Raw genomic sequence first — 23,983 nt, 5'->3', positions numbered from 1 at the left:
TGTGGCTGATAGCTGTCATCCTTGTTATGTGTCGGGGCGCTGACTTGCATCACCTACTCTCACCAGTAGTTGGGGCTCCTGATCCCCCGCTGCTGTCATCTGTGACAGACACAGTATCTCCTTGTGTCACAGGCCATCTGCCATTGCTTCGCTTAGGATGCATGAGTGCATATGCGCCGCCTCTTAAAGTGCCAGCACGCACCTGTTGTTCTTATCCCAGCCAATCCGGACAGTCTCCTGTCTATTTAAGACACCCGCCACCACTGGATCTTGGTGCCTGAGCAAATAGTCTCTATACTGTGAAAAGGTGTGATATTGTTTTGACAGTTCTCCTGGTTTTTGATCTATGTCTGTTTTACCCAGGTTTCCAATCTTCTCCACTCCTGACCTCAGCTTGTTTACTGACCATGCTTATGGTAACTGCTGCCTGCCCTGATTTTTGGCATGATTTACTGTTACACAAGTATTCCACCTGTCCTGACCTCAGTTCTGTTCTAGGACCACATCTCTGTTTACTCCTCTATTAATACCCTGTTAATGTAACCCTAACAAGTTTGCTTCAGCTCCCTCACTGAGACTATTTCTAGGTTAATGTTCTTTGGCTCTCTGCAGAGAAGACCTGATCCCAATTGGTTGAGTTAAAGGGCCCCCAGGTGCTGTCCCCAGATCTAGCTCTAAGCTAAACAGAGGTTTTGTGACACAGTGAATCCACACCCGCTGCCTTGACAGTCCTAAAACTATCTAATATGTGTAGCTAGCTTGGGAAAAATGCCATTAAATTCCCTTTTTTGTTTTCCCATTATAACATTTATCTGATTAGGAAAAAGCACCTATAGACATGAACCCTTACCATTAAAAAGAAATCTGAGCAACAAAAAAAAATCCCATTGCACTGCTATGATCAAAAAAATCATTAAAGAGTTAGTTAAATCTACTGTTTAGCTTTCTAAGCATGATATAATGTAAAAATGTTTCTAAAAGATCACAAAAAATATGTTGGTAACAAAAAAAAATAGCTGATAACGTTTACCAGAATGACTTATACTTACAGTATAGTGTTAACTCTTGCCAAATATTGCGCTACAAATACGAATCTATGTGAATGTACGTTTATACCATTTTGATTATGTTTACATTTCATGTCAGCAGTGTCGTAGAACATATATTTTTAGCCTTCAGAAAACATTAAGATCATTTGCCCCAGTTGTAAGGTGGAAGGTGAAATGAAGGTTTAGTATCATGAGCCAATTTTGTAGCTGTCAGGAAGGTTTCAGCAGTTTGTCAGTAAACACACCCTTGTGAGTCTGCACTCTGTCAAAGATTTGGTAATCCCTTTAATCTCTGCACTGATTTACCTAACATTATTCTTTTTGCCATTCACTTCTGGGCATTCCTTCATACTTTTAGAAGTGCAAAATAATTTAATACCTGGCTAAGCCATTTTGTCATAGTTTTTCTTCTCAAAAGAGCTGGAATGAGCTGGCCATTGACAAATCAGGAGTTTGGGGCTAAACATGGAACAATAATTCAAACATGCGTTCTAAGATGTTTGGTGTCAAGTGCTAAGGGATTCCTTTTACGTACTATCAATTGAGGCTGACTGCCACTTGCATGTCTGACCTGTGCGTTAAGGAAAAAATGTGTTCACAACTAAGAAAGTTTCAACGGACAATCTTGTAGCTGCCATATTTTTATATGTAATAAAATTATTTGCCAAGAGATAGTGTAGTACATGATCTATTGGGAAATTGAGTCCCTTTAATAATTATTTAAAGAATTCATCTCACTAGGGGTATTTAAAGGAGCACTAAACCCATAACACTGCAAATGGAGAGAATACATACTTGAGTTTAACAGCATTTTGTGTATGTGATAGCTTATGCTGTGGATTTTATATACAGCATTATCTTATATCTCATCCACCTTGCTGATACGGAAATATGCAGATTATATTTTCCCGAAAACTTATTGTACACAGTAGCAATATTAATATTTTTGTAAGTGAAGCTCTACTTTGTAATGTGTGCGCGCACATTTGCAAGCAATTTACCAGTGGTAATGAAGGCAATGGGTAGACATGACTCTATATGCTGTATTAGTAGATGGGCACATATGTAGTAAATGTAATAAAGATTACTGATATTTCTAGGTCTTTGTTAACCAGATATTATAACTTTTGCTTTTGTAGGTGTACACACACATATATATATATATGCACACACTCACTGCAAATACAGTATATATATATGCACACACTTACTGCAAATACAGTATATATATATATGCACACACTTACTGCAAATACAGTATGCATATATATATATAATCATATATATATGATTTATCCGTTCAGTCGTTGCCGACTTTCTGTCACCTTGTGGATCAGCATACATCATGCTTCCCTGTCTTTGGACACTTACTTCAGATTTTCCAATTTACCGAACAGGAACAGTCCAAGAGAAATTTTGTGTATTTCCTGATTTTAGCCCCTGGACTAAACAAGAATTGGGCTGAATATAAATTCTTTACTTGTCTCTCCAGTATCATTGGGGAAACGAGTAGTAGCACTATAGCTTGGTCAACGTTTCCCAAATTTTGGGGATAATTGCTGGTTTCGTTAGATTACCATTTATGAGAGTCTCTTAGACACATGACACAATAACTCCTCCCTTCAGAAATTTAGTGTAGAAAGGGGAGACTTTATTATCTTTCCTGTGTCTTTGGAAATCCTTGCTACATCTTATTCTATCTACTTCATTCCTTTGTAGGGATTATTTTCATTAGATGTTTATTTGTTGAGTTTCTATATGTGTGGTTTTAAAATAATTTTTAAAAATTAATTTTTAGTCCAAATCAGTGAATACTTCAGATTTTCCAGTCATGTTTGTGTCATCCTTCATTGTGTCTAGCCAACATGTTTTTGGCGTCCTCTTCTTCTGGACCCACGGATTGTGCGAGCATTAATGGTGTTTCCAGACAATTAGCTCGTATGACATGAGCAAAGTATGAAAGCCGTTGTTTGGTGATTTTGCTTTCTAGTGATACTTTTGGTCTTACACTCTCTAGGATCGCCTTATGTGTGACCATCTCTGTCCATAGTATGCACAGCATACGCCGCCAGCGCTACAGCTCAAAGGCATCCATTCTTCTACTATCTGCTTTCTTGAGTGTCCAGCTTTCACATGCATATGTAGTTATTGGGAAAATGATTGCACTGATTATTTTGATCTTTGTTGTAATGCTGATGTCTTTGCTCTTCCATATGTTCGCCATTCCTTGCATTGCACTACGGTTAAGGCTGATTCTTCATTTGATTTCAGGCCCGGATTTGCCACTGCGGTCGATCTTGGTTCCAAGGAAAGTGAAATCTTGGACTGATTCAATTTCTTCATTGTCAATTGTTGTGTGGTACAACATTGCTTGCTGTTGTCAGCAGCTTTGTTTTCTTAATATGAAGATACAGTCCCATGTGTTTGCCTTCTTCTTTGTCTCTTCGAATGAGGCATTCAAGGTCCTTTTCATTTTTAGCAAGTAGAGTTGTGTCGTCAGCATATTGAAGATTGTTTATGTTTAGAGATGAGCAAACCTACTCGGCCACGCCCCTTTTCCGCCCGAGCACCGCGATTTTCGAGTACTTCCGTACTCGGGCGAAAAGATTCGGGGGGCGCCGTGGGTGAGTGGGGGTGAGTGGGGGGGAGAGGGAGAGAGAGAGAGCTCCCCCCTGTTCTGCGCTGCTACCCCCCGCTCTGCCACGCCTCCCCCCGCCCCCCGGCGCCCCCCAAATCTTTTCACCCGAGTACAGAAGTACTCGAAAATCGCGGTGCTCGATCGAGTAATTACTCAAAACGAGTAGGTTCGCTCATCTCTATTTATGTTTCTTCCACCAATTTTCACTCCAATTGGGGATTCATCCAGATTGCATCGCCTTATGATCATTTTGGCATACAAGTTGCAACAGGGCTAGGGATAGCATGCAGCCTTGTCAGACACCTTTCCTGATTTCAAACCAGTCAGTGTTACCAAAGGCAGTCTTGACTGTGGCTTCTTGGTTTTCATAAAGTGATCTTGTCAATTCTTCCAGATGCTCTGATATTCCCATTTGCTTTAGGCATTTCCACAGCTTGTCATGTTCAACACAGTCAAAAGCTTTGTTGTAGTCGATGAGGCACAGGAATATGTCATTTTGGTGTTCACACGTCTTCACCATGACCCTCTGCAGAACCCATCTTCCCATCTTGAACATCAGGGAGTTCCGCTTCAATGAAGGAGGCCATACGCTTTTGAATGATGTTTAGCAGAATTTTGCTTGCATGTGTTATAAGAGCGGTGGTCCACACTCTTGTACATCACCTTTTTGTGAATTGAGAGAAAGACTGATCTTGTCCAGTCCTTTGGCCATTGTGTGGTCTTCCAGATCTGTCTAAAAAGGGTTGTTAGCAGTGGAGTTGGTATTGGTTTAATATTCCTTGCTGGCTGATTGGTGCGGTTGATTATCCGCATATAATTCTGCTGTGTACTCTTGCCACTGTTGTTTAATTTGGGTACTATTCAATAGTGCTTTACCATTCTGATCGTTGATGGTTGATGCATTCCAAGGTGCAAAAGGTGCCCGCTTCACCTGGTCAAACATCTCACAGGTCTGACCTTGTTTGTTTGTGTCTTCTATTTTGTTGCAATGCTCATTCCAGTAAGTTTCCTTTCATATATATATATATATATATATATATATATATATATATGCTTCCAGTAAGCTTCCCATATTCATATATATACATAGTATAAGCAATCAGTTTGCATATTTTATTTTGGGGCAAATGCTAAGAAAATTTGGTCCATATATCAGCATGCACAAGTCCGTGGACAATAGCAGTCTAAATGTTATTCTAAATATGAATGTGCTATGTCTGGATGGGAGTGGAAAGTGTATCTCCAGTTACAGTATACAATACTTCCCTCCAAAAATTAAAAATTCTCTCTTAATCCTTATTTACAGTAAATTTGTGAAGGCTGTTATAGCTACAGACAGTTTGGGCCATTTTGATATAGCAGTTTTTTTCTTCCTCACTGAAAATCATAACCTTTTGTTTTTCCATCAACATAGTTGTATGAGTGTGTGTTCTTTGCAGGTTGGCCAATATTTTTTAATGTCACGATTTGGGGGTAAATGTAATATATTGTAAAAAATTGTATTTTGGAAGAAAGGGTGGTAAGAAAACAGAAATTCTGCAATAGTTTTTTTAATAGTGTTTAGTGTGTGGTGTAAATGACATATTACTCTATTCTGTGGAGCAATATGATTATGCTAATACCAAGTTAATATAGTTTTTTTGTGTTTCACTAATTTTGAAGTACTTTTTGCAAATATAAATGATGTTTGTTTTGCCATGTTCTGGGAGTAACTTTATTTTTCTGTTGATGGTTGTTTTGCAGGTTGTAGTTTTTATTGTGGGGTCCATGCAATTGATTGCTTTTTATTTCATTTTTTCGAGGCAATAAAAACAAAAACAGCAATTCTGGCAGAGTAGCTGGCTATCTGGCTGCTAAATAACAGAATTTCCCTCTCTACATAAGGCCTAACGCCTTAACATAATCTCCATCAAAACATAGCCTTACCGGGTGTCAACTATGGTGCTGTCCACCCCTGTCAGCTTCATGGCTGTTCAGACGGAAAGAGCTCATTGTCTCAGGTCTTCTTTTCCAGGTCCTCTCTTCCAGGGACCTCCCCCGAGGACCTCTCCCAGGGGCTAGCTCCATAGATCAATATGTCTAGAGGCTTTCTTTCCTCGAGACACTCCCATATAGCTGTTTTGTTTCTGATTAGTTAGCAGACTGCCTGCTCTCCAGACCCTTAAAGGCCGTTTCCTGTACTGTACTTAATTTCACCCACCCTTTAGCTTGGGTCTTTAAGGTTTTCTCTTTGGGTTGTTATGGTAGTAGCAAAACAATTGAGTGCTGACAACACAACACACAATTACTCATGGTGATATAGTAGGCAACAAGAAAGCATCATTAGAAGTGGTAAAAAAATCACTTTACTGTTAACTGGTTTTAAATTTTGCTGCTTTTTGATCAGTTGGCTGAAACAGACTATGCTTGTAGCCTTCATCAGAATGATAAAATGTGTTTTACGCTGATCATATTCAGACAATTATTGCCTGAAATCTAGTCAAACCACAGAAGGGAGTAGAAAGAGAGCATGAGATAAAACAAAAGTTTCAAGAAGGCCTTGTAAATCTCCAGCAAGAAAATCTTCACTCTATGTAAACCCTGGAACCCACACGTATATTAACATTTGTGCCTCACACGTTGATGCAAAAAAAAAATCAGTTTTTAGATCTTGAATTTGCTGGTAACACTTTTATTTGTATCTTCTGTTCTTACTCAAGTATCCCAGGAACAAGTGACTGACCCTTCATAGAGTCTATTCACACATGCAGAGAATCCTCATTTGGCAAAACTTCAAAAACATGTTCTTTGTTATTCAAAGGTCTACTTGCAAGAGACAAAATAGTTTAGTTTCTTTATCTGCCTTCAGAATAACACAAGTCAAGAATGGATCTTTCATCAATCTTTTCATTTACTGTCAAGGAATGTGAGAAACTTGTCAGAGTTACTACAGGTCGTCTCGTTATTTACACCAATATTTATCCAGGGAGGTGTTAAGAGTTATGTGCATGACTGCAATGATGCAAAATATCGTAGATGGCTTTTTAGGGTTTGTTTTTGTTTTTCTGAAAAGTGGATTTTGTTTTAAGTGTTACAATGTATACTAATGTCACCTGGAAGTTGTGATTTGGAAATCATTATAAAGTTAGATTTAAATTAGAAGTGAGGTAAAGCCGGAAAGATTTGAAAAGGCATAAAGTTTCAAAACTGTTTAGAGCAAGTTCAGATGGGGTGTCTTGAAGTTCAAGAGCAGATGTCACACAAGATCCAAGGTTCTCTGGTGTTGAAACTTCTCTAGTGCCTGGAATTTGGTCTGTTGTAAAGCGACTGAACCAACCTGATGAAATTCTGGGGCCAGAAACAACCGGCAAAGGACATATAAATCCATGAATGGTGTGCTTTGTGTGCTGCTCATGCCATTCCAGGTCGGAATTATCTGCACCTCTTTGCTGATGTATAGAGTAACGGGCTGGCCAAGTGTTTATGAACAGTTATCATCCAGTACTTTGGATGTTATCAGAGGAAGGGCCGCCTGCCGCAGGGCTTGGTCTCTCACCCTTTCTATTACCACCTGTCATTGACAGAGAGTGTGCAGTGAAGCTGCACAGTCACTGAGTACAAGTGTAGATAGTTTCTGACGGCTGATCAAAGGGGAAAACCAAAGGGGCTGATAACATAGACTTGTTTCATGTACTTTTAACTTTGAGAAGCTCTAGTATTTACATTTTTTCTGTAGCATGGCAAAAGGAGGTTCTGTAAATGCAACATTTTCAATTATCTATGAAAGCAGTATGTTTGTTTAATCAGCAGAGCACCAATGCTATCACTTTCAATGAAGGAAAGTTATATATTATTTTACCTATTAACATAAAACAGTTTATTGAAAAGCTTCAAATATTTGCAGGTTATTTTTTTTCCAGTTCAAGAGACATATTCATATAAAGTTAGGAACAAAATTAAAGTGGTGTTTCTCACATGTGCATTGGAACCAGGAGCATAAGTATTGGGGATGCAGAGGATGCGGTTGCAACCCGGGCCCAGGAGCCTCAGGGGGCCCATAATGCCTCTCTTCTCCATATAGGGAGCCCAGTACTAGGAAGAAAACATATTTAGGTGCCCTGTTACAAATTTTGCATTGGGACCCAGAAGCTTCAAGCTACGCCTCTGATTGGAACCACTATTTTAAGCCCCTGAATGACAAAGGGAATCTGAATAGCCAATCAGTGATGTGCAGGTTATTGCCTCTACAATCATGGTGTGGTGGAAGAGGTGGATTTACATGTCAGAATATAGCGCAAACAAACAGGAATATTTTATGGATAGTGTAAAGCAGATCAATTTTATTGTATCGCAAATATTATTTGCTGCTGTTCTTGTAATACGGTATAGAGCAGAAACATTTAACATTTTGGAAGCTTTAGAATAAATTAATACTCTTCCATAAACATATTGGGAAAGATTTACTTACCAATGACTGTACTGTGGTGAAGTGTGACAAATGTACTAAGAGCCACAAGCCTGTTAATACATTTGGTGCATTTTGGGTTGTCCATGCACCACACTATGAATTCTAAGCTGATGCTCATTTTGGCTGTAATTTTTGTCAGTTTCTGGGGTAAATTATAGTAAATTTAGCTGCCTGCAGGAGATCACACCCCCGTTTCTTGACGCTTTTCAAAACTGGCAATAACATGTAAAAGTTGTACATTTTCTCACAATATGTGCCAATCTATAGCCCTAATATTGAAGGAAAATCTACAGCAATGAAATGTTTGTAAGATTCAGCCACTGAACATTGTTAGCGCAAGTAAGATAAAAATGACTTAAATAACACATATGGTCTCTCTTTATTAAGATGACTAGATTCTCTGGAGGTAAAGCTGGCCGTAGAAATTTCATGGCCATTAGCCATGCAGGATGTGTCTGCCCACCGAAAGTTCTTTCCATAAACATTGAATTGCTCAACCGTGAATGTTTATTTCCATGTGAACAAATGAAAAGCATAAAACTTTTCATGTATAGGCCTATCTCATTGAAATAATTCCTACTGATACATGGATATTACCCTCAAGAAAACCTGGCCATGTTGTTGGCTGCAGGTGGAGATCACCCATAGATTTAATGATTAGCACTTGACTGGGATGGAAATGGCATGATATAATATTTCATCTCATTTGAGTTTTGTTTTCTCATATTAAAAAGTGTTATTCTTTCATTCATAGCATTGGCTATAATGGTTTTAGAACAGTAAACAGTTCCCAACCAATCCTGACAGGTGCTTGACTAAGTAGGCAATCAGCGCATGTGAAGGTGCAAGTTTGTTTCTGTCTGATCTCCTGGTATTTGATCTTTGCCTGAACCATCCAGCTTTCCTGACCTCTCCAATCCTGACCTTGGCTCATTATTTGATCCTTGGCCTGATCTTCATTGGGAAAGTATTCCACCTACCCTGACTATGGCTCTGCTCTACAACTGTATTCCTGTCTACAGCCCCTGGTACGACAGTACAGGAAATCTGACCAAATATGTTAGCTGTCTCTTAACTGAGACTATTTCTAATGCAGTGGTCTGGGGTTGCCCATAGCGCAGATCAGATCTAGATTGGTTGGGTGCAAGGGTGGAACAGGGAGCCCCACAGCAAATCCACATCCATTGCTTTGATAGTTGGGTTAGATAGTTAGGACTACACATCTTTATTCCCCATTCCAGTAATGTAAATATTGCTCAGAGGACAAGAAGTAATATTTAAGTTTCATCCAAACCCATATAGCTTAAGATAGACTTGATTTCTGAATATCAGCCAAATCATCAATAAGTAAGCTAAAAAGCAGATCATGTTTATTTGAGAGGTTCTGTTAAAGCATAAAATAAAAGCTGACAGTTTTCCATTCCTGGCCTAGATTTTTTCTCACTTTAATGTCTGTTTTCAGCATTGTAATAGATACTCTTTGCCACAAATGGGACACATGCTTTGTATAGGCTGCTATTGCCCTAATGACAGTTTTAATGGTATAAATTTATGATAGCAACTGTTCATAAAAATCTATGATGATAGATGTACAGTCATACCTCTACTTTCGTTGCCTTCTTCTTTCGCCGGTTTCCAGTTTTGTCGATTTTTCCAGGCAGAATTTTTTCTCTACTTTCGCTGGCTGCTTCTAGTTTTGCCTGCGTCGCCGGCCCACATAACCACATAGCCATTCATGGATTGCTCCAATCACAGCCATTCATGGATGAATGGCTGTAATTGGAGCATCCAGAGCTGGCTGTGATTGGCTGAGTGGACTGTCACTCAGCTGACTCAGCCAATCAGAGCAATCTCTTGCTGGAGTCGGGGGATTTCAATTCCCGTCCCTAGCAAGATACTCTGTCAGCTTAACAAGTGCCCAGCAGCCTGCATGAGGTCCAGACAGCTGCCCCCTGGAAACCGACAGCACCTGCAAGGTGAGTATTGATTTTTCTTTTGTCTCAGGTAGTGTAGCTATGGCGTTTAGCACTGCCAAAAACGCTGTACAAAGTTGTGTCACATTTTCAGCAGCACTGAAGCCGCTGCCCATTTATTTCAATAGTCGACGCAGGGCCGAAAAAGCTTGTGTGAACAGCCCCATTGAAATCAATGGGAGCATTGTACAGCGTTCAGCGCTATGCTGAAAAAGCAGCGCTAAATGCTGCACAAAAAGGTGGTTTGGTGTGTTTTTTGGATTGTCTTGAATGAATTAATTGGATTTACATTGATTCATATGGAAATAATTGCCTCAGGTTTCATTGGTTTAACGTTTAGCCAATTGCTTTCGAACAGATTACCAACGAAACTAGAGGTTTGACTGTATGTAATATGGCATTATATATTCCCCAACATCTTATTTCTACAAGAAATACATTGGCAAAGCTCTAAGGTACTGCCACTTAAACATGCTTTTGTTGACTATGGCTACAAAGCCACTTATTCTTATTATGCTATTCTACTGGCCAAAACAGCCCAATTTACCTTCAAGCAGGTGGGTACTATTGTATCTTGTCATGACCAGCAGAATGGGTGGAGTCCTAGTGATGGGCTGTATCCGCCCACTGTACACCCAGACCTAAAAGGTCCTAGCAGCTTGGAGATTTACTTATGGCTGGGATATGGTGTTAGGGTTAGGGGTCGTTGCAGTGTTAGGGTTAAATTATAAGCTGTAAATCCTTCCATGTCACAACGGCCCCACTCTTACATGGAATTATTTATAGCTAATAATGTAACCCTAACACTGAAACGACCCCTAACCCTAACCTTCCATCCCAGCCATAAGTAATTACCCATGCTGCTAGGAGCTTTGGGCCGGTGTAAGCTCAACTCCCCTGCAGCCTTCCTCCTCTACCTGCAATGTCGCCGCCGGCAGCCCCGCCGCTTCTGTCACACAAGCGTTCCCCTGCTGCTGCCTTCGTTCTCATCAGCAGTTCAGCGTTACCCCGCCACTGACTACACTGCCGCTCTGGAGCCCACCGCTGCTGTGGCAGAAAGCTTTCCATGCCGCTGCTGCTCCAGCCCCCGCCGCTGGTGTGTGAGAAGGCTTATCCTGCCACTGCTGCTGCTCCTTACTCCAACGCTCCAGTAAGAGAAGGCGGCCCCCGAGGCACTGTGGCCGATGACAACTCCGTCCCCAGACGCTGACTCTGCAGGTCCACTGGGTTTCCGGGGGTCAGCCTGGCCCCATAGCTACTGTGTGACCCCCAGGGGATTGTACAGGTGGCGATTGTGCCAGCAGGACAATCCACCCGCTGGCCAGCTGTAGCAGACATCCCAACCAATCAGCTCCTGGGGGTGTGAACGGGCTGTCAAGCAGCCTGTATCTTGTCGCCACCCACACTTCCGGTGGTGACAAGATACAATAGTACCAAGCAGGTGTACATTGATCCTGAGGGTAGATTTATTATACTTCAGGTTACCTTATATGATCTCCTTGCTTTAGTAACAATAGATATGCTACCGCTTGCTGATTTCCATGTTCTTCATGATATGATGGGTAAAGTAGCTTCATTAGAACAAGCATGCCATCAGGACTTCAGAGGAGGAGATGGCTGGATCCAGGGAGCGGGTGAGTTTAAAAAATACATCATTCGGCTCCCTGTTATAACTTATTTTATAGTGCTGGGGATATGATAGGTTCCAAACAAGTGACTCCATTCTAAACATATATGGGAGTGAAAAAAAGACCCTGACTTGTCTGTTAAGAGTTGTAAATGTGACTTAAGTATTGATTACCTGTGTCCAGAGGCATAACTTGAAGCTATAATGCTTTACTCATAGTGCTGGGTTCCCTATATGGAGAAGAGAGGCCTTATGGGCCTCCTCAGGCTCCTGGGCCCAGGTGTAACTGCATCCCCTGCATCCTCTATAGTTACGCCCATGCCTGTGTCTTCATTGGTGGTGGGGGATTGAAACATTTGGAACACTAGTTCTTGCTGGTGTCAGTCTTTTGCACTGAATGGAAGCAGTTCAGCCATTTATGGAATTCATGTTAATATTTGTCTTGGTGTTGTACTGTAAAGAATGATTTGGTATATAACACAGTGTTACAAGGGGATATTTTCTTTAGTAAAAATCTGTATTCTTACCTATATTCAGGGTGCTAAATCCAAATACGGAAACCAAAATTGTCTCTCAGACAAGATAATGAAAGTATAGACATCATAAGAAAGTAGGTGCCATTTTGTTACAATATATTGAGCATTAAAACCATGGGCCTCATTTATCAAAACTTTCTAACAGTAAAACGGTCTTTAATGCCCATAGCAACTAAGCACAACTCAATTTTTATTTCTGAAACTGCTGAGATAAAATAAAAGCTGCTCTTTGACTGGTTGCTATAGAAAACAAAGACCATTTTACTGTTAGACAGTTTTGATAAATGAGGCCCCATATTTTCCTAGTGAAACAATATGGCACCTCGCACATGCTGAAACAAACCAGGCAGTTTTTGCTCTATATGTGGTTAGTTAACATTTGAGAGACATATGTCTGTAATTCGGAAGGCTTACAAGCATTGGCTTGGATGTGAAATTGGAGATCAGGACAAAACTTGGACCCTAAATTTCTGTTGTTCCACTTGTTATATGAAATTAATAAACTGGTGAAAAGGTACCGGTACATCAATGTCATTTGGGGTACCCATGATATGGAGGGAACAAAAGGACTGTTACTTCTATCTAACAAATGTCAAGGGCTTTACAAACAGACAATCCTAAAGTCACATTGTGTATTGCAACTTGCTTTCTACAGTGAGGGCTGTCCCCTTACAACCTTTAAGTGAAGAACTAGAAGACGATGATGATGATAGGACAATTCAGGAAGAGAATGAATTTCCATCATGCAGTGAAAAAAATGATTTTACATTTAAACCTACAGAATATTCAGCTCTACACTTTTGAACACAGGCAGGTTTCAATGATTTAGTCTGTGATTTAGGCCTAAGTAAAAGGAAGGTGAAACTTCTGGGCTGGAGTCTTCTTCAAACTGAAATAATTGCAACAGTTTATAGACACAGAGAATGTTGTGCATTTCTTCACTTATGATGGGACCCTAACATTTTGATTCACAACAGCAGTGTGCTGTGTTTTATTCCAGACGGTTATGCCAGTCTTGCACAGGATTCCTTTGAAATGCTGCAGCATGTGCTTAGCACAATTAAATACTCTGAACATAAGTGGAAGATCTGTGGAAACTGAAGGTCATTGCTGTCACATTGGGGTTCACAAAGTATTCCTGTTTTCTGTGTGAGTGGGAAAGCCATGACAGGCAAGCTTACTACATATGGGCTTAGTCACACGGGCGCATTAGCACCCGTGCTACTGCAGGAGGGAGACGGCCGCACTTCAGGACGAACGTCTCTCTGCAGCGCCGGAGGAAAGAACATGTGACCGGCTTCATTGCCCGTCATGTGTTCTTTCTTCTGCGCTGCGGAGAGTTGTCCGTCCTGAAAGACGTCCGTCTTCTTCCTGCAGTAAGGGCTCAGTCACACGGGCGCATCGGCCTAAGGAAGAACTGGTGAACCAGAATTTCGAGAGTTGGAGGAAAGAATGTTCAGCGGGAAAATCTTGTGTCCTTTAAAGACATCCAACTTCCTGCATTACATTTTAAATTTGGCCTTATTAAACAGTTTGTTAAGGCAATGGATAAAAATGGCAGATGATTTGCCTATCTTAAACCCAAATTTACCCATCTTTCAGAAGCAAAGATAAAAGAGGGTGTTTTCGTGGGTCCACAGATCAGAGAACTGAAATATGATAATAGATTCAATGAATGCTTAACAAGAAAAGAAAAATCTGCTTTGATGGCATTCAAGAATATGCATAAACAATAAACATTGCATCTAACTTGCCATATTTTAATGCCATTTATGGAAGTTGTTTGTTATTATACGTCTACTACCTGATGATCTTATGGCCTCCTGCAGACTGCCTGTCGGATCCCGCTGCGAGAATTCTCTCAGCGGGTTGTGAGCCGTGCCCCTGCAGTGACCATCGCGGCTCACCTCCTCCCAGTGTCTTCTCTGCTCTGCTATGTACCGGCTGTCGCCCACCCGGCACATGTGCAGAGCAGAGCTAGCGTGTCAGCCGTGATGTTTCTGTGCGGGCCTTGCACAGAAATAGGACATGCCATGATTTGTTTACTGCGCGAGTTTTCATGCGGTCAAAACGTAGGTGTCTTCATAGGATTGCATTATCTAATGCAATCCTATGGCAGCGGGCACGGGCGTAAATTCTGCAGGAAATCCCACCGCTGAATTTCTGCCCGTGTGCAGGAGCTCTATGTCATGCTTATATGTTACCCAATTCAGGATTTACTGTTTATAAGGACATTTATAAAGTATATTTCATTGCAATTATATCCACAGTACACTTCTATACTCTACTGAAAGTCAAAATCTGAGCTCAGATTTGGAATCAGCACCCAAAACTCTATAAGAAACACAAACATTTTGTCCAGAAAAAAATTAAAAAACTTATGTTTTGGGACACACGGTTACATTTAATTCATAATTAATATATTATAAACAGGCAGCTTGTAGATAAATGTGTTAAAGTTTTTTAAACTGGTCAAAATAGTTATTGTCTCTACTTTTTGGTTTGTATATAGCTTTTGCGGCTAATCACAAACGTTATTCTGGTTAGTTATTTGGAATAAAAGGAAAAACAGTATATATTTAGAAAATAAATCTTAAAGTCTATAAATACCTGTGTAACTCTGTTATTCTAAAGCTTAAACTGTCATGTAAAAAAAAGTTGTGTATGTATATATGTGTATACACACACATGTACACACACCGATCAGCCATGACATTAAAACCCCCTGTGTGATATTGTGTACATCCCCCATGTGCTACCAAACAGCAAACCTGTCAAGTCATGGACTCCATTAGTTAGCAGTAGATCCTTTAGGGCACAATGTCCACGGGTGGATTCAAAAAACAAAATCCGTGGATGATCAGCAGTTCAAGCCGCCCATAGGTAAACATGGGCGTCTGCAACTGAATTAAAGCATGTCGATTCAATTTGCGGACCTTTAGGTGCGAAAATCAAATCGCAGCATGTTCCATTTCTGTCTGCGGTTCCCACACGGACGGCTTCCATTGAAGTCAATGAAAGCCGTCAGATCTGCGGCCTTTCCGCAATTGATATTGTGGACAGGACGTGGTTTCCGCGGGAAAGCAAGAGTTTGAAAAAAACCCCTCTAATGCGCATGTTCGCCAGCCGACACTTCCGCAAACATCTGCAGTAAAGAAAAAAGAATACCCGGATAGGTGAGCGCTGTCCTCGGCCACGGGCAGGGTCATATTCTGTTGCAGTCTCCCGCATGCGGAATCTAACCCGCCTGTGGACATGAGCCCGAAGTCCTGTATTATGTGAGGCGTGACCTACATGGATCAGACTTGCTTTTCCACTACATCCCACAGATGCTCGATTGGATTGAGTTATGGGAAATAATAGGTCAAGTCAATGCCTTGCACTTTTTGTAATGTTTCTCAAACCTTTCCTAATTTTTGTAGTCTGGCAAGACATATTGTTTTGCTGTAGGAGGCCACTGTCATTAGTGAATACGGTTGGCATAAAAGGGTCTCCTTGGTCTGAAACAATGTTTCGGTAAGTTGTACATGTCAAAGTAGCATCTACATGAATGCCAAAACCCAAGGTTTTCCAGCAGAACACTGCCCAGAACATAACTTTGCCTCCACCAGCTTGCCTCATTACCATAGTGCATCCTTGTGCAATTTGCTCCCCCGATAAGTGATGCACACATTTCTGACCTTCTACATGTTGTGAAAGCAAATGTGATTGATCAGAACAGACTATATACTCCATGGTCCAGTTCTGATGCTTTTATCCCCACTGTAAGTGACAGGACAGTGGACAAGCAGGGTCAGCATGGGTACTGACTTCTCTGTGGCTACATAGCAGGCAGGATGCACTGTGTTTTTCCATCTTTCTATCATAGTCAGCATTACCCAATCACATATTTTCAGCAAGTTATGCTACACTAGTTCTTACGTAGGCTCAAACCATACGGCTTAGTATTTGTTCCACACTTACATCAATGAGCCTTGGGTGTCCATGACCCTGTCATCAATTCACAAGTTATCCTTCTTAGTGCAATTTTGGTAGGTAGCGATCACTGCATACTGGGAATATCCCAAGATTTTAAAGATGCTCTGACCATTAAGTCATCTAGCCATTACGCTTTGGCTCTTCTTGATGTGATCCTTATTCTTACCCATTTTACCTCCTTCTAATACATCAAAATCAAGAACAGACTCTTTACTTCCTGCCTAATATGCTCCACCCCTTGATTGTTGCCATTGTCATGAGATAATGTCATTCCTGAATAGTTTTAATGGTGTATATTTCTCTGAAAATGTTTTTAAGACAATTTTCCATATAATAAATAGAACATAAAAAATTATAGTATTTTTTTCTTTTATTTGCTATAGGTGCCTATGATAGGAGTGTGACACTGCTGGAAGTATGTGGTAGCTGGCCAGAGAGCTTTGGTTTACGCCATATTTCTTCTATTGAAAGCACTGATGAGGGTCTCCGAGAGCGGTTGGCCGATGCTATGTCTGAATCCCCAAACCGAGACGTGGTGGTATCAGGAACAGGTACAAAAAAGAGGTGTGATATAAGGTTCAACAATTCTTTTCTTATCAAACTTGTTATTATTCACTATATTCAATTGTCAAAGTTCCAGATTGGTAGAGTACACTGGCATATGCTTAATTTACTAGGATAGAAGGGGTTTAGGTTCTCTCTGAAGAGACTCAGTAAATGTATAAAGACTTATTTTCAAGCAATGCTCCGTGGAAAAACCTATTTAAATTAGCTAATGTCAGCTAAATCAGAGGCTCCAACATAAAGAATGACCAGTCCGTATAGATATACACATGCTGGATCTTATCAGTGAGAACAAGAACCCCTGAGCTGTGTCTAAGCCATCTAGCCAGTACCCTGCTCTGTACTAATGTAATGTAAGAACTGCAAAACCATTTGTCTACAGGTGAGTTTCCATTCATTTTGGAGAAATGGTTTGAAAGACATGAGCAAATTTGCTTACTATAAGAGAGTAAAGAATTGGCATATTTTAAAGTCATAGGGGAATTTATAAAACCAGGATTTCATAGGCCAGTCGGAACATTATTGCTGCCGGTGCACAATGGACCTAATATATAAAAAGGTATACACATTTTCATATGTTAAGCACATCTCGGCCCTTCCATGCACTTACACAGAAATGTACACCAGGTTTAATCTGAAGTACACTTCTAAGACAATTTATGCCAGTTTTTGGCATAAACTTTTCATAATTGTGTCTATCTGGGGCAGCAACGCCCCTTTCCAACAAGCCCTTTCCCTATTTGTAAAAGTGCCGCAGACCAATAGAGCCGCTAAAAACTCTGAAAATTTTTGTGCAAGCGACAGAATTCGACATAAAATGCATTATAAACCTCTCCCATATTGTGTAAAACAGAAAGATGTGATATTCTCTTTTTCATAACATAGAAATTTTGCTTCTTCTTTGCTTTCATTAAAGTATGTATTTACTTTTGGCTGCTCATATGACATGTTTTTAGTTCATTCTTACTACTCTTACCAAGGCTTGGTTTACACAGTGCAGTTGTGATTTAGGGGTTTCCACCTCAATACAATGCATTAAAGTTTATGGACATTCTGGTGAGGGTCCTGAGAAGGTAAGCAGTGAGTCGCTGCAAACAGCAGCCCTCAGGCTGGTAAACTTTGCATATCGTTGCATTATATTTTCATAGCTACCATGTAATACTTATTTTTCCCTCTCATCAGCCAGGGAAAACTAGAGATTCATCCAACAACAACAGTTGATGGTAGGCAGCTAATGAATGGGGACTTGCAATGATTGGCTGAATACTGGGCTGGCTTTTATATTGAAAGCTGTCATGTTGAATGGCCTCTTTGAGTTCTGTGCTTTCTTTTAATACCAAGAGTTAACCCTAAAGAAAGGAAGATACAAAGAAAATCCATAGATTTCCTTTTGATCCAATACTAGTTATGGTTTAACCCCTTGAGTGGCGGGTTTCCTACCACCCTGTCGTGCCCACCAGGGCAGGTTTTTTAAAACGGTCTAATCATTGAATTTCAACTAATTTTGCAGTTGCGTCTCAAGAGCCATAACTTTTTCATTTTTCCATTGACATGGCCATGTGAGGGCTTGTTTTTTGCGGGACAAGTTGTGATTTTTTTAAACAGGGGGGAGGAAAAAAAGAAATGGGGAAAAAAGAAAAAAAGGGGCCATGTCATTAAGGGGTTAAATAATGTATTAACTTCCTTCTCTGGGTCATTACGACACATGGATACCACATGTGTGATTGTATTTTTGATTTTTTACAAAGTAAAGGGAGACAAGTGTTTTTATAATTTTTTTAAATAATTTTTTCCTTTTTTTTCAAATTTGTTTTAATTTTTTTTAAACTTTTTTTGTCCCTTTAGGGGACTTCCATAGGGACCCATCAGGACCCCTGATCACATTCCGGGGGTCTGATGGTGACAGCCCTTTACATGCTGCAGTGACAGCCCTTTACATGCTGCAGTCACATAGACTGCAGCATGTAAGGGGTTAACACAGCAGAGTTCGGAGGTTTTCTCTGATCTCTGCTGTAAGAGCTGGTACCTAGCTGTCCTCTGACAGCCAAGCACTAGCCCTCCCTGCCACAGAGACCATCGGCTTGCTTCTGACAAGCCGATGGTCTCTATGGCAACCTGTAAACAAAGCAGGAGATTGCCAGCCGATCGGCAATATCTTCTGCTGGTTTTTCAAAGCCCTTGCTTTGTTCTCTGTGGGTCTGTGCAGGCAGAGCACACTGTCACAGCTTGTGGCATTGTGCTCTGCAGCTCCCATAGTGATACATAGCCCGGAAATCTTCCGGGCTATGTCGCTATGAGCAGTGAAGCTCGTCCCGGAAAATTTCCGAGCGTGCCACTCAAGGGGTTAAAATGTATGCTATCAGTGAACTACTCCTGTATGCTCAGAGCATAGTATTTCTGGGAGGAGACCTGAATGTTGCTCTTAAACACATAGATACATCCAAAACAAGCTAAAAATATTTTGCACGCTTCATTAAAACATCTTAGGACAACACAATCTTCTCACAACTTAATTGATGTTTGGAGGATACACAACCCACAGTTAGAGATTACATTTTTTTCTCCTCCTTTCACCTCACTTATAACCAATTAGATTATCTCTTTATAACAGAAAGATGTCTGCTGAATGTTTCTTCTTTAGAGATTGGTACTATCACGATTTCTGACCATGCACCTACATCTCTCACCATCTCCATTTACTCTCTGCCCAAGAGATCTTGGTCATGGGTAGTATTATCTGACATAAACAACATCACAACTATAACAAAAGACATATCGGAGTACTTCTCAATTAATAACACTCTGGAGATTTCTAAACCATCATTGTGGGAAGCTCACAAATCAGTAATTAGGGGTAAGCTCATTGCATTAGGTAGCTGAATTAAAAGGCAGAAAGAATTTAAGCTTAATGAGCTTCTCTCCCAGATTTCCTCACTTGAGAATCTTAGGAAGGGATCCAACTATTTAGCATCACAGGATGAGCTAAATAACCTTAAAAACAATTGTTAGATCTATTTAATGTCTAAAGCTCTCAAACTTTCAAATTCAAGTAATATGTGCATGGCTATAAAGGCTCGAAATTGACTTCACTTTCAGTTAAAAAACAGAAGGAAAAATCCATCATACAATCACTGAAAAATGCAGTCTGCACCAAAATTATGAGTAGTAAAGAAATTGCCTCTGAGTTTCAAAAATTTTACAATGTTTTACACAACATAAATAAATGAGGTCATTTTAGATCACGCGAATTAAAGATTTCTTGAAGTCTGTCCCCTTACCTACTCTCTCAGCTGCTTCCCAAAATAAATTAGCCACCCAATTTATGCTTCAGGAGATTTTAGATACCCTTTCTTTAATATCATCAGGAAAAAGTCCGGGAACTAATGGCTTCCTAATAAGCTATTATCAGGGAAATTCAAAGATATATTAGCACCCCATTTTCTTAATGTTTGTAGTTTTGTCTTAGATGGGGGATCTCCTGACCAATCCTTAAAAGTCGTGATCCCGAAAGAGGATGAAGATACTGAGCCTTGGGCAAGTTATAGACCAATATCTCTTCTAAACACAGATCTGAAATGGTGGGCAACAATGTTTGTCCACAGAAGGAGAGTTTTGATTAAAGACCTAATGAGCCCTGAACAGATGGGCTTTGTCCTAGGAAGAGAGGGCAAAATCAACACAAATAGGGTAATAGATGCTACATTCTGAAGAAAAAAAATAGAAGTACAGTAGTGAGTTACTGAGACTTCCATATTCTTTTGTCTACAGACTGCGTTGTGCATCTCCTGAACCCTTGCTAGCTCTTCAATCCCAACATGATCCATCTCTGTAATGTTCAATTATATACATAAATAATCTCATTTATTTCTATAGATCTAATAAGCTGACCTCCTCACAAGAGGTTAAGAGATGTTACAGACACTTATACATGTTGTGCTTTACAATCATAGTAGACAAGCTAGCTCTCACTTGGTTGTGTCAGATAACAACATTAGAAATTGCATTGAAGACTATCTGATATTAGACACTGCTCCTTGATTTTTATATTATTCCAAGTAGCTTATACCTATGTAAACATTAAGATATTTATATTTATTTTATTGGAAAATAATTATTGGAATATTGGTTGTGTTTATTTAAATGAGGCTTTTGACCCCCCCAAAATAATTTGCACATGAAAAAAAACATTCCTAGTTTAACTTTTCAAAGGTTTGTCCCATGATTCAGTTTATTCAAAGTATGCAAAAAAGTCTGACATTCCAGAGAATGCTTGAGAAATTAAACTTTTACATAAAGTGATGTGTACCATACAGTGAGACAGTGTTGTCCCACTGTGCTGTACATATCGCTTTAGTCTATGCTAGAATTTCCTCTTCTTCTATTGTAATCCGATATTGTAATGAAGGTCCACACCATTGATGAAATGTTACACTGGATTGCCAATCAATAAAAGTTTTAATTTTTAAGCGTTTTCTAGAGCGCTGGAATTTTTTTTTGCATAAGTGATTAAGGAGTGGGATTCTATCTGATTAGCCTATGAAATAGTGCCATAGTCTTTATTTAAATTAGTTGTGAAATCTGAATCTCTCAAATATGGACAAGTGTGAATATAAACCACTTCCGGTAATTCACTTGCTAAAAAGTACATTTTTTGTATTTTTCTGGCTTCACTTTTCCCCTTCTATACATGCAGAACAGGAGCTACTGTGGGTGGGCTGTAGAGGAGGCATACATTATTGAATTTTTTTTTATACAAGGTCTATGAATATTTTTAGATGCGCCTCTCTTTCATTGACCCTGTCTCAACTGCTGCTTGACCAGGTTTACTGGCTTCGAACTTCATGGTATTATGAATGAGGATCCAAATTTTGAGATTTTGGGGGGCAGTGGGAGCCAACCTCTTTTGTAATTCAGCAATTTCTATTGATCGCAGCACAAGATCAACAACAGTGGGGTTCTCAGTTTTCTTATGTCCCAGCTGTTGTCATAGGGGGTGCTACTGTCAATTACAGCCATCTACCTCCACGAGTGGGCATGCAGGCACAACCGCTGTGCCTATCCAGTCACAACACTGTAAATGTATGGCTCCAACAGAAACCTGACACAACAATGGGTAACTTAAGTCGAATTATAGCTTTTTACATCATACTGAAATCAAAGGACACATTAACAGAAATTCTTCTCAGTAAAATTGACCAACAAGTATATCATAGAGACAAATATTTTTGTGGATAGACCCCCGCATTGTAAAACAGTTTATTGTTCCTTAGAATAGTTATTTCCAATCTGCTGCAAGGATATATGTGTTTCACATCAACCAAAATGTATTGTCTAAATTGAAAAGTATGTGAATTGAAGTTGTGCTTTTGGAATTGTTTCTAGGCTTTATTTTAATACCATTGGCTTTGATTATCTTTCTGTCAGCCATACACATTTATTCATGTATTGCAACACATTCCTAGGAAAAAGAAAATGAGCCATTTATGGCTGTGATGTCCAATTATGAGAATGAACACATCCACACTTATCTAATAGTTTGGTTTTGTGTTCTTTTACACTGTCAAGACAGATGAAGTTTTCCAAAACTCTATGGAAAGTTGCCAGTTACACCACCCTGATCTTGAGCATCTGTGGTAGTTGTTGGATACACTATGGCAGAGGATCAGAATAACTGCAGTGTTAAGGTTTTATGTTTTAATTATTATTTAAGAATACAAGTTAATAGCCTATCTATAGCTATCTCTGTCTATATTCTGTCATTATTAAATTAAGCATAGCCTGACTAGATTCCAAAGCTATGTAATTGCCAGATTTATAATGTGTCGTGTAAGCATGTGTGAAAGTCACAATGAAAATAGGTTTGGCATAGAGGATGTGCTGGCAGGGAAACACTTGACATGATTTAGGAAGGCTAGATGTTTCTGCCTTAGTTATTTTGTTAGCTTGTGTTTGATGGTGTGCCAGAACCCATTGTCTTTATTACTGTCTTTTCCTCCAATGGTGAAAACTATGTAATTGCCTTTGTTGTTCATTTGTATTTCATATTTTTAATTAGCTTTTTATGATGTTTTGTTGGACTTGTCAGACGGAGTGTTGCAATAACATGCTGTGTACACCTCTCTAACTATAAATGTGTCTCCATGTGTCCATCAATTATGTTCGGTGTGTGCGAAGTCTAGGAGTCAAGAGTGCTTGAATACATTCCACAATAACTGTATCTCAGTGGGATCTTACCAGCCTTACTACAAAGAAAAGCGATAACCCCATAAAAACTTGAATCACGCTTAACACTATGTAGTTAAAGAGTATTAAATTGTAAAGACTAAGTAGTAGTTGTGGTTTTTTTGTAGCTTTTTATAATGAATTTGACATTTTAGAAGGAAAATATTTTCCAGCTAATTGTAACATTTGCGTGCAGTTAATACTATAAATAACATAATCCAAATAAATGTGTCTAAGAGTCAAGACACATATGTTACCATCCTTGTTACTAATATGCTTGTATTTTTCCTAGATTTAGTGTATTCATTGACTTTTTTTTACCTAAGTAGCAAATTTATTAGGTAATTATTATGTATTTTCCTTGAATTTGTATATTGAAATTTTTGTTGATTCGGTGTTTACAAAAAAAGTTGACGCTGCCTTTAACCTCCTCCCACAAAAAAAGACATAAATGTACTTCCATTTTAGCACTGTGTCCCTACAAATGGACATACAGTTACATCCAGAAACTATGCTGGCGTCATCAGAAATGGGTGCTGGCTACAATATACTGTCAAAATCCCATTACAATGGTCAGGAGCAGAGATAACTTTAATCCTGGCCATTTAACTAAGGGTTTCACAGAAGTAGGAGGAACACCTAGATGGCTAAATTAAATTTCACTGAGAGGGTTCAGCTAAACTCTAAAACGTAACTTTTAATAAAAATGTTCGTAAAAAGGCTTGTCATACAAGTCTTAGATGAGACACACACAAAAGAAACACAAAAATAACTCCTAGACCAGAACCCCTAATAATGATATGGGGAACTACACTGGAGATGAGAAACATCCAATCGTACAGATTTCTCCTAAATTGTAGCCGGATTCTCTATAATGAAATCACCAGCGATGTATGATGTTTACATACACTGGATATATGTATGAGGTCAGCTTTCATGCAAAAAACAG

The 23,983-nt window shown here is 39.6% G+C and overlaps 1 protein-coding gene across 3 annotated transcripts in view; it reads left to right on the top strand.

Moving 5' to 3' along the window:
- Positions 1–23,983, top strand: part of BCAS3 (BCAS3 microtubule associated cell migration factor) — a 1,118,574-nt gene that overhangs the window by 1,025,293 nt on the left and 69,298 nt on the right. For 2 of the 3 annotated variants that reach the window (XM_066575105.1, XM_066575106.1), the window contains exon 23: positions 16,632–16,799. In XM_066575105.1, coding sequence (XP_066431202.1) covers positions 16,632–16,799 — 168 coding nt within the window. Of the gene's footprint in view, positions 1–16,631; positions 16,813–23,983 lie in introns of all 3 variants that reach the window. The other variant, XM_066575107.1, reaches the window with a different exon arrangement.

This window comes from Eleutherodactylus coqui, chromosome 1 (genome assembly GCF_035609145.1).
Source record: "Eleutherodactylus coqui strain aEleCoq1 chromosome 1, aEleCoq1.hap1, whole genome shotgun sequence".
Lineage (NCBI taxonomy): Eukaryota > Metazoa > Chordata > Amphibia > Anura > Eleutherodactylidae > Eleutherodactylus > Eleutherodactylus coqui.
This window is presented reverse-complemented; position numbering and strand designations above follow the sequence as displayed.